Here is an 11,528-nt window from a genome sequence, read left to right on the forward strand (position 1 = left end):
TCAGTGTCCATGATGGACAGTGGTGTGTGTTATGCTTAGGGTCAGAGCCCCAGTGTGTGCACAGACAGGGACAGCCCTTAGAGCTGTCCCTCTGAGCAGCCAGCCTGGACGGACCTAGGCCTGCGCCAAGGCTTCCCAGCACCCTTTGCCCTGCCCCCTCAGGTCACCTGCCTCCTGCTGGGGCCTCCACAGGGCTATTTTCCATTTACCTGCTGGGGACAGGGGACAGGATCCCTTCGGCCATGAGGTACTGGCAGCCGCACACATGTGCCTAGGCCTGGGAGGGTGAGGCTCGTGTGGAAGCTGGCCCACCTGCCCAGGACTCCTCTAGCCCACCCCCAGCAGTTCTGGCCCAGGGTGTCCCTGAGTGTATTTGCTTAGGGAGGGAGGAGGCGCTCGCTTGGATTCAGGGTCCCCTCCTGCATGTGGAATTTCCCTCAGCTTTAAGAGGAAGAATGGAGTAGACTTTCTAAGTGACTGATGCACTTTGGCTTGTGTAAAGCGTCCTGTGACTTGTATAAAGGCCGCACACGCAGCCCTTATTGAACGCTGGCTCTTGATCCCTGTGTTGTACATAGGACTGACTATATCCCCAAAACTGCTATAGGAAACTCTTTTGTGGTGCAATACACTTTTGGATCAAAGCTCTGCAACCGTGTGGCTTTCACTTGACAGTGTGTGTCTTAGCACTTTGTCCTTGTCTCAGCCTCGTCCCACCCTCCCAGGAGTCCCAGTGACCCATGGAGGGGCTGGGCGAGGGGCAGGACCATGGTGCTCTGGTTTGCCCAGAGTGGGTCCTAAGCGCCTATAGGGCCGAAGAGCATCAGGACCCCGAAGCAAATGTGGCCATGACCTTGAATAGCATGTTTGGAGGCAGCTCTGCCCCTCACAGAGCACACTGTTGGAGTTGGTGGGACACCAATGTGCATTTTTTTTTTTTAAGATTTATTTATTTTTATTACAAAGTCAGATATACAGAGAAGAGGAGAGACAGAGAGGAAGATCTTCCGTCCCATGGTTCACTCCCCAAGCAGCCGCAACGGCCGGTGCTGCGCCGATCCGAAGCCAGGAATCTTCCGTGTCTCCCACACAGGTGCAGGCGCATTCAAGGCAAGGACTTTAGCCACTAGGCCACGGCACCAGGCCCACCAGTGTGCATTCTTGTCTACCGCCTATTACCTTTGCTGGCTCCCATGTCAGCCACTCCTTCCCTGTTCTTGGGGTGGATCCCAGCTCGGCCAGCAGTTCTCACTGCCCACGAACACATACCCTGCGTGACCAGAGTGCTGGGTCCTTGCCACTCCCAGCCAAGACCTGGGCTGAGCTCTTGGTTCCACTGGGGCCACTGCGGGCATGTGGGAAGTGAACCAGCAAACAGGAGCTCACTCTGAACTGCCTCTCTTCCTCTCTCAAAAAAATATTAAGAAAACAATTCAGCTGCTGTGTGGGGAGAGTGCTCCTGCCCACAGCAAACCCAGGAGCCTGAGGCCATCCACAGTCACACCAACCCAAGACTTTGAAAGTCTTGATCAATTATTAAATGCCTGGTGCTTTATTAAATAAGCTCTGAAATCGTAAACATTAAAGCTATGAAAAACAGTAAATACTCAGCAAAATGCCGCTGGGCAGCAGCCTGTGGCTGTAGCTGGCCACAGTGCTGCAGCAGGAAGGCCTGCAAGCGGCCACACCCTGCTCGCTGGGGGCAGCTGGATGAGGACAGACACATGGGTGTCTGCTCCTCCCATGTGGGGCTTCTGGAACAGCCAGACTCACCTGTTCCCATCGTGTCCCGCCTAACACATACATGAGACCCAGCACCGTACGGATACTAAGAAGCCAAGAGCTTTATTGACGCAGCAGGCACTTTACAAGGAACCCGAGGGCCTCTGGGCCACAGGACAGGTGGCCATACAGACCCTCGGGGCTTCTCCACTTGACCGCACAAGCTCTCCCTCCTCCCACAGCCCACAAAGACCTGCACCTGTCCAAGCCACCCCTCCCCCGTCCCAACAGGCTGTGCCCACAGGGCCGCCTGCCCAGTGCTGCCAGCCACTCCGCGCGCCGTGATGTCCGTTCTGCGTCACTGTAGACAAAGGCATAGGCGATCAGATCCTGCAAAGAATGTGGGCAACACAACTTCTCCCTCCACCTCAAAAACGAAAGACATCTCGGTGGCTACGTGTCCTCAACCGGCAGAGTCGGGTGTTCCTTAGGAAGACGGTCTGCGCTCAGTCCCCACTTCGCCGGCCTGGGCAGCCAAGTCTTCTCAAGGTACTGAGTCTATTTTTAAACAGTCTTTCTTGCTGTCAGGACTCGAATAATGGAGCCTAGTCCTCCTACTGCTAAGGCCTGTGGAGCAGAAAGAGGGCAGGTGGGCACGTGAGAGGAGGGCGACCTTGGGCCCACGCACACCCCGACTGCCAGCACATCAACACACCCCTGTCCTTGGCATAGTGGCTTTAAAGGGCTAAGGACCCAGGCCCCCACCCCCATGGCCCCCAGGCTGCCACCACAGCCCAGCCCACAGCCTCCAGGACTGGCTGGCCAAGGAGACAGGCCCTGGGACAAGGCAGCACTGAGCTGCCCAGAGGGTGGGGCAGGGGCACTCAGCGGTATGCAGGAATGACAAGGGACGCACCCAGGTGAAGGGGCACAGCCTTCGCTCGGTGACTGTCCAGGTGTCTACCCAGTGCCTGCTCCTGCCTGGTAAGGCCAGGCCCAGGCTCCTGGGATCCCAACCTGGCCAGCAAAATCTCCCACCAAGGTCAAGAGTGCCACAGCTAGCCAGTGTTCCTCCTGCTGTACCACACCTTGTCCCCTGTCCCGCCTGGTGCTGACCATGGCTACCAAGGCGATGCCCTGGAGCAGAGCCTGCCCAGGTGCTTCCTGGAGGGATGGCGACACTGCGGGCACACACCTTCTCATGCCACTGGAGCAGCACAGCACTGCTGTTCTCTGTGGGCTTCTCGAAGCCTTTATAGATGTACTTCATAAGCAGGTCCACCCCGTTGCGGTCCAGAGACTGCACAGCCTGCTCCATCTCGCTGCTCTTGAAGTTGGTGAGCACCTTCAGCACCACGCCCTGGGCTCGCTCCTACAGACGAGACAGAGGATGGGCCCAGAGCCACAGGCCAGCACCCATACCCCGCGGAGGCGTGGCCCATTTCAAGTTCAACCTCTCTGCGCTGGAATCCCACAACACGGCTCATCACTGGGACCACTAAGTTACTCCACTCCTTTCGCGAGGCAGGTGTGAGCATCAGCCAGGCCCTCAACCTGTTTCCACCCCCAGTCCCAGCCCTGTCGTAAGTGCTGAGGCCCACCTGGAGGAGGCAGCCCTCTTTCAAGGAAGGAACGTAGTACAGACACCCCAGTACAAGTGCAACCTTCCCAACCACTCCACCAGCTCTGACCACACACCAAAGGCTCCCCAGGGCAGGGGGTGTCTGCATGGCTCCTCAGCCAGGGCTGGGCTGCCTCCTTGCCTGCCAGGTCCTGGGGTCCCTGTGGAGCCCACCCTGCGCACCCACCACTGAGGCCGATGGAACTAACACTGGGCTGTCCACGGCCCTGAGCAGCCCCCACTCCACCCATTTACCTTCACAGCCTGATTCTTGGTGTTGACGGGAGAGTTCCGCAAGGCGGCGTGGAAGGCCCGGAGCATGTCCCCTGTGCATCACTGTCAGTTAAGGTCCGCTAGGCCAAGGGGCCGACCACGTGCTCAGCACAAACTCAGGACAGCTCAAGAGCAGTCGGTCGGGATCTTGTCCCTGCTGCTGCTTTACTTCCTGGCGCTGCCTGAGCCGTGGAGGGGGGCGACAGAGATGCACTCAGCCAACCACCTGGTGCCCCCTAAGCCCTGCTCCCCATCCCAGGAAGGGGGGGACCTGTAGCACTCAGGACTCCCTTGCCAGCACAGAGGCAGCTGCAGGCCATTCATATCTTTTCACATGAGAAGGGAGACACCAGAAGGCACGAAGGTACAGGTGGGGACGCCCTGACAGGTCATGCTGCTGTGCCTCAGGACAACAGGAAAGACCCAAAAAGCACCCACTTCTATTTGCCAAGACCCCCTTGGTCAGGGAGGCCTGACTGCCACCAGGAGGGACTCTAATGTGAGGGGGCCCTTGGCCAGCAGGGTGACCCCTCCACCCCAGCCCCAAACCTCCACTTAGCAATCCCGCTGCCACATTCTGGGCCAACTTCTGAAGACCCAGCATGCAAGAAAAGATGACAATCTGGGTTAGGTCCCCAATGGTGACACCTATTTTAAACTGAATGACATCAGCCCGACTTTCATTTCCTCATGTGAAACACTGCCTTCAGCCAAAAGCTTCAAAAATAGAACAAGGACGGCAGGGCCCACTCAGGTGTCTGGCCACGTGGGACAGAGCCCAGGGCGGCCTGAGCCTCCTGGCTTTTCTACGGCGGGCGCCACCTCAGTGGGGCTGGGGCTGTGTCCAGGGCTATGTCCCCAGCTTCCCTCCAGGCATCTGGTCAGCAACCCGGCCAAACCATGGTCAGTTCACCATCGCCCCCAATAACCTCAACCTCTTCTTCTCAGGTGGTGTCCCCAAAACAACAAGCAGAGCCCAGAGGCTTAAGCAGCAATGCTGGCTCACGTGCTCCCCACACAAACCTGGCACAATTGGCAAGCCAAGTCACCGGTCTGAGTGCGGGCAGAGGCAAGGCCTGCAGGGGCGCTGGGGGCAGCAGGGGGGCACCCTACAAGCATATCGCCCAGGAAGCTGGCCTCTGCATCTGTAGGCTTCAGCCCTTGCAAAGACCCCTGCTCCATCCATGGTCTCTAGAACTTTCTCAACCATGGCACTAACATTTTATCATTTCTCTTGAAGACAGGGGAGAGAGACAGTGCATCCATCTGCTGCTTCCCTCCCCCAAAGACCCCAACAGTCGGGAGCGGGTGAGGCTGGAGGGAGCTCTGTCCTGCTCTCCCAGGCCCAGAGACCCAGCTGCATGGATGACAGCCCACTGCCTCTCCCTGCACATCAGCGAGGAGCTTGAGCACAAGCAGAACTGCCAGGACACAAACTGGCGCTCGGACCCAGGACGCCAGCATCCCAAGTAGCTTCACTCCCTGCCCTGTGGTGCTGGCCCATACATTTTAGACCAGAAGGTCCTGGGGTAAGTTCTGTCCTTCCCGTAGGAGGAGGATTAGAACAGCCCTGGCTTCAAGCCACCAGACATCAGTAGCACTTCCAGGGCAGTGACAATCATGTTCTCCAAGTCTGCCCAGATTTCGGGGTACAAAATCAGCCCCAATCACCATCCTCCACAGGAGGCCCCAAAGCTGCTTCACGGAGGAGGAACAGGAACTGAAACTTGGAAACCTCTGCAGGCCTTGTGGCCAGGCCAGGTGTTCCCACACATCATCTCTCACATCCCGCCAGCCCACCTTCACAGCCAGGCCCACCAAAGAGAGGCCCAGGACAGCGAGGTCCCTACAAGGGTTGCAAAGCCAAGTGGTCCAGCTGACCTTCCAACTCTCCCCACTGTCCCTCGCTGCCACGCTGCCTGACTGGTGCTGCAGGTGTCTGAGGCCCCAGGGATGCCGAGGTTGCTCTGCGCTGCTGCTGCTGCTGCTGCTGCGGAACGCAGGAGACGCACTGGCTAGCTCCCTTGTCACAGAGGCGGCGAGAGGGTGTGTGACCTAGGCAAGGTCACGTGCAGGAGCCGGTGCAGACCAGGTCTGCGCATGTCCAGCCCGTGTTCTTCCCACTCCCTGGCTTCCCTCCACAACCATGCCACACGCACTCCTTTCCCCACCCCAACCCTAGCACACCTGCACCTGCTAGACCCACGCCCCCAAGCACTGCCAGGCAGGCAGAATGCTGGCCACAACATGACCTTCAAGTCCCTGCAGCCAGGGGACCAGGGCGGCCCTGGTCCCAGCCTCGTTCTCTCTCTGTGGGGTGACAGAGGGCCCTGGGCCACACACCTGACCCTGCAGCCCCTCTCAGCACCAAGCTCCACACACCCGCCCTCCCTCCTGGGAGACCTGCCCAGCCCCATCTCACCTAGACTAAGCAAGGTCATCCTGCTAGGGCAAGAAATACAAGTTTGGATCTCCACCTTGATAAACCCGCTCCTGTCCCCCACCGAGGAAGCCGTAACACAGCTGAGTCAACTGGCTGACCCGGGGGCATCTACTGTACACCCTGCCCCCGCCCGGCCCACGAGGGGGAGGGGAGCACGCTTCCTGTAACCCCGTTTGAATAAAGACAAATCCTTCCTGTGAGAATAAGTCAGCTTCCTGCGCCCCAACGGTTAAGGGACCAAGCAGGCTGGGACAGTCACCTCTATTTTTAACCAGTTCTCAATGCCCGTTCACCGCCGCCGCAGACCACTCCTGTGCAGCCGTGGGCCACGGCTTTGACACCTGCCTGCCTTCTCTCAGCTCTTTCCCCGCCCTGCTTCCTGCACCAGCCGCAGGCCACAAGCTCCTGGGGCGCGGGGCGCAGGCCCTCAAGGTCCAAGGCCCCAGGCAGACGTACCACCTCAGCCTTCACTGCATGCTGGGTCTTTCCGATTCCCACGGAGGGCTGCCCAGGGGCCCCAAAAGGCCAGCCGGCTGGGTCCGGGCCCCGGCTGCCCTCACTGCTCCATTCCTCAGAGCTGGGACACCCCAGCCGCTCCCGCCACCCAAGCCCCAGGACGGCCCGACTTGCTCCAAGAGCAGGAGGCAGGAATCAGGGGTGCCCGGAGAAGGGCCAGTCCGGCGGCAAGGGGGTGAGGGAGCGGGGGCCACCCGGGGCCGCCCTGAGCCCGTCCACCACGATCCAGGGCCGCGTGGGGAGAACCGAGGAGCCCGGGACCGGGAGCGACCGGCTGGGGAGGCCGTTGAGGCCAGCCTGAGGCGGCCCCGGGCCGGGGGACGGGGAGCCCAAGGGGGAGCCCAGGCCGCAGCACCGGCGAAGGATATTGCCGCAGGAGCCCGTCCACCTCGTTTGGGTCGGGGCCTGGCTCTCCCGCCGCCGCCGCCGCCTCCTCTTGCTCGTCCACGAATTTGTTCTCGTCAAACTCATCGATATCCACCCTGCGGAAGCGCGAAGACAGAGTGTTCCGGGCCATGGCGGGAGCTGGGCGCCGCTCGGCGGGCTCCGCTCCCGGCCCGACCTCGGTCCGCTCCGCTCCGGCTCCGCTCCGGCTCGGGGGCGGGAAGCGGCCGCCGGCACCGCCTCCGCCTCCTCCGCCCGCTTCCGGCCCGCGCCGGAGCCGGAAGTGCACCTGCAGGGCGGAGCCTAGTGGGTCGGGGGTGGTGGGCTCCTCCTGGCGACCCCCGACTTCGGGCCGCTCTCGGGGTGTGGATGCTCCAACCTCGTGAGCATCCTGCTCCGGGCTTCACTACCCCGATGTGCCGGGGCGCTCACTACGGTGAGCGACGGTGCCTGGGGCCCCTGGGATGCCAGGGCTGCTGCCTAAGAGCTTCTTCGTCTTGGGCTAAAGTGGATCTTTTAATAAAACTTGGTGTTTCAAATATGCTGGGTTTTTTTTTTTGAAAGTCAGATATACAGAGAGGAGAGACAGAGGAAGATCTTCTGTCCAATGGTTCACTCCCCAGGTGGCCACAATGGCCAGAGCTGAACTGATCCAAAGCCAGGAGCCAGGATCCTCTTCCAGGTCTCCCACACGGGTGCAGGGTCCCAAGGCTTTGGGCCGTCCTCGACTGCTTTCCCAGGCCACAAGCAGGGAGCTGGATGGGAAGTGGGGCCTCTGGGATTGGAATTTACATCCATGTGGGATCACAGCATGTTCCAGGCAAGGACTTTAGCTGCTAGGTTACCGCGCTGGGACCCAAATATACTTTGTTTTCATAGCTTTGGAACTGTGTCTACACATTAGAAAATACTGCCAAGACCTGGTGTTTTGCCCAGGCTGTGCTCCCAGGTCCTGCTAACACGCACCCTGGAGGCCACAGGTGGCAGCTCAAGTCACCCACATTAGAGCCCTAGGTGGAGTTCCTGACAGCCACTTCTACCGCAACCCAGGCTGCCACCTGGGAGTGAGCCAGGAGATAGAAACACACTCACTTTTCCCAACCCCCTCTTTGTCCCCCACACTTTTACATGTATATGTGTACACACACACACACACAATTGCTTCTCCACACTAGGAGGCAACCTAATTTAAGTGCTAAAAACACAGACACCCACAGTGAGAAATACATGTGGGTAGAAACCTTGGGGTCCTGAAAAAAGGTAAAGCTCTCCTGTGTTTCAGCTCCAGACTTGTGACATTTTGGGACCCCAGAAAGCCACCTGACAGTGGAAATGTGTCCCTCTGGGCTGGAAATGCCTGTCCTACAGACAAGAAAAAAACTGCATCCGAAGAAATGCCATGAAACACTTCGCTTTGTGATCAAGGACTTCTCAGATTTACTTATTGGAAAGGAAGATTTACAGAGATGGAGATCCTCCATGTACTGGTTTCCTCCCCTAGTGACTACAATGGCCGGAACTGAGCCAATCCAAAGCCAGGAGCCAGGGACCTCTTCCAGGTCTCCCACATAGGTGCAGGGTCCCAAGGTCTTGGGCTGTCCTCGACTGCTTTCCCAGGTCACAGGCAGGAAGCTGGATGGGAAGTGGGGCTGCCGGGACTCTAGTAGGTTTAAGCTGGTGAGCCTCCGTGCTGCCCCTTCCAGTCATGGGTGGCCAGGCGCTAAGGAGGCCGATGAAGCCACACGTGCCCTTGGCAGCGGTCCAGAGAGACACTGAACAAGGCCAGAATTCTGCCAAGGGTGGGAGCCGAGCACAGGCCCGGCCTATTCTACAGCCAGGTGCCACTGCAGCAGAGCGGCGTGGGCGCAGAGCTCCGGTCAGCAAGGAAGAGGCGGACTCAACTGAGGGGACAGCCCTGGCCTAGGTGCCAGCAGGTGCCAGCGTGGAGGGCAGAGCCCGCAGCACCTGCTGTTGGGTCCCATGTAGAGTGTAAGAGGGCGTCAGCAGCCCTTCACAGAGATGCAAACCATGCACTCTAACAGCAGGGTAAACAGCTGGGAAACAGGCCGGCAAAACCCATGCTGCTGCACTTCCATTCCAGAACCATCTCTTCTTTTCCCCCAGTAGCGCCGCTCAGGCTGTGTGAGCTCCGGCTGAGAGGGCCGGCACCCCGACCCTGACGCGGCCCCGGCTGTGAAGGGGCCGAGACCCCCGGCTGCGAGGGAGACCCGGCTCCGAGGGGGCCGAGATGCGGGCACCAACAGCCTTCTCCCAACCCTCAGGAGTCGCAGCACCGCCGACCCTAGTCGCCCCTCCTACGTCAGAGCGGAAAGGGCGGAGCCGAAATTCCTGAATCGCGTCGCCATTGGCCGCGTCCTGCCGCCACCCGGAAGTAGTTGCCGAGCTTGGTCCTTGTCTCTCTCTTTCCCTCGGAGCGGCGGCGGCGGAGACAGTCATGGTGAGCGCGAGGGCATCCGGCTTCATCCGAGCTCCGTGAGGGCTGGGGGCTTCCGTGAGGGGACCCAGGGTGAGCCTCGGGGACTCATCTCGCAGTCGGGCCGAGAGCAGCGGCGCAGCGAGGCCTTGGAGCCCCGCAGCCCGCCTTTCTCTCTGCGCCGTCCGACTCGGAGGCGCGCGGCCGCGGCGTGCATCTGGCCGGTGTGTGCCGACTCGGGACAGTCGGTCCTCCGAGCCCCGGCGGGGTTCTCCCGGGACGGTGCGGGGGGCCTGGCCTGGCGGCGAGGCCGGGAGCCGTGCAAGCCGGACCCTTGTGTCGCCCGCAGGCCAAGATCAAGGCTCGGGACCTGCGCGGCAAGAAGAAGGAGGAGCTGCTGAAGCAGCTGGACGACCTCAAAGTGGAGCTGTCGCAGCTGCGCGTCGCCAAGGTCACCGGCGGCGCGGCGTCCAAGCTGTCCAAGATGTGAGATGGTGGGGGGACGTGGTGGGAGCTTGCAGGGAGCCCGCCCCCCAACCCCATGCCCCTGCCCGCGTGCTGGGAGCCCGTCTGCAGCCACATGGTGGCCCGCCTGCCTAGCTCGGGGGTTTTCTCCCAGGCCTCCAGCTCGCTGGACTTCACCCCCCGAGCTGCAGAGGCCGGCCTCCTGCCGGGTGCACCCTGCCTGGGCCGCCTCCTCTCGTGGCCTGTCGCCTGCCCGTCCCCCTGAGGTGGCCACCGGCTGGCCTGGGTCCCTCCCCGTGGCCTGTCGTGAGGCCACCTCGCTCACTGCCCTCTCTCCTCCAGCCGCGTTGTCCGCAAGTCCATCGCCCGGGTGCTCACGGTCATCAACCAGACCCAGAAAGAAAACCTCAGGAAGTTCTACAAGGTGAGCCTGCTTGCAGGTGGCCTCCTGCCCTCGCGGGGGCTGGTCCTTGGGGTGCCCCCCATGAGCGCTGCAGGCAACAGAGCTGAAGTTGGGATCCCTCAGAGGAGGACCACAAGGTTGAGAGAGATGAGGTTTCCCAGAGCCTCCTAGGTCCCTGTGTTGCTGGACCTTGGATCTGAGTGTTTGGGGTGGTACTGAGCCCCCCCGCCCCTCAGCCCTGGGTGCTGCTGCCCATTCTCTGATGTCAGTGTGATGGGGTGGCAGTGCACACACACATTGCTTTATTATAGAGTCATTTTGTTGTTGGTCGGTCAGGCATCCAGGGTGCGGGTAGATGCTGCTGTCCCAAGTGGGTTCCTTGGCTGGAGTCTCAGGCCAGCTCTTCCGTCTTTGGGCTGCAAGAGCCAGGTCCACGCAGATCACTTGGGACTGGTGCTAGTCACCTCATGGCCACCCAAAGCCATCCTGGCCGGGAAGGGGCCGTTCTTCCCCACGCAGGCTCAGCTCCAGGAGGTGTTGGCGGTCGGGACTTGCCTTCCCCCACACGCGTGGTTTGGAGCCCAGTGTGCTTACAGTGAAGGCCAGGTGTTCCTTTCAGCAGCCACCTGGGGCTAAGGGCTGCAGGGGGTGGTGGACATGAAACGGAGGACGGACAGTGGGGACACTGACCTGCCGTCCAAATGCCCTCCAAAGCTTGGCAGGGGTTTGGGGCACGAAGAACCCGGTCTGCCATTGTGACCACCCATCTGGCATAAGAGCAAGGATGGGGTAGGAGGGCCAGGACAGGAGCCAGTGGCTCTTGCAGTTAGGGCCTCCAGCAGGAAGGGGAGCCTCTGGGGTGGCATGGCTGCCCGGCCCTGCAGATGGCTGTATCCGAGGATCCTACACTGAGTCAGGAGTGGGGTGCATCCCACCACAGCCTTCCTGGGATATGACCAAGGGGTGCTCTCCGCTGGCTGGTGGCCCCTCGGGGTGACAGTTGAGTCCTGGTCCTGCACTCACCCCACTGTCTCCCAGGGCAAGAAGTACAAGCCTCTGGACCTGCGGCCCAAGAAGACGCGCGCCATGCGCCGCCGCCTCAACAAGCACGAGGAGAACCTCAAGACCAAGAAGCAGCAGCGGAAAGAGCGGCTGTACCCACTGCGCAAGTACGCGGTCAAGGCCTGAGCCCGGCCAGCCGTGGCAACACAATAAACCCAAAACACAAAACTTTTGGGAATGGTTTCCTGTCTTCCTGCCTGGGCTG

The 11,528-nt window shown here is 60.6% G+C and overlaps 2 protein-coding genes across 2 annotated transcripts; one reads left to right on the plus strand and one right to left on the minus strand.

Annotated features, from left to right (window-relative positions):
• Positions 1-1,826: 1,826 nt before the first annotated feature.
• On the minus strand, positions 1,827-7,242 carry ARPC5L (actin related protein 2/3 complex subunit 5 like). Its single transcript, XM_058672570.1, has 4 exons — positions 6,943-7,242; positions 3,599-3,670; positions 2,918-3,094; positions 1,827-2,349 (listed from the first exon to the last, which is right to left on the minus strand). The coding sequence occupies exons 1-4, from the start codon at positions 7,090-7,092 to the stop codon at positions 2,287-2,289; spliced, it is 462 nt and encodes a 153-aa protein (XP_058528553.1). The 5' UTR covers positions 7,093-7,242; the 3' UTR covers positions 1,827-2,286.
• A 2,151-nt stretch (positions 7,243-9,393) lies between these two features.
• Positions 9,394-11,491, plus strand: RPL35 (ribosomal protein L35). Its single transcript, XM_012929358.2, has 4 exons — positions 9,394-9,417; positions 9,743-9,879; positions 10,201-10,282; positions 11,300-11,491. Exons 1-4 carry the CDS (start codon positions 9,415-9,417, stop codon positions 11,447-11,449), a joined length of 372 nt encoding a protein of 123 aa, XP_012784812.1. The 5' UTR covers positions 9,394-9,414; the 3' UTR covers positions 11,450-11,491.
• Positions 11,492-11,528: the final 37 nt, after the last annotated feature.

Source organism: Ochotona princeps, chromosome 14 (assembly GCF_030435755.1).
Source record: "Ochotona princeps isolate mOchPri1 chromosome 14, mOchPri1.hap1, whole genome shotgun sequence".
NCBI lineage: Eukaryota > Metazoa > Chordata > Mammalia > Lagomorpha > Ochotonidae > Ochotona > Ochotona princeps.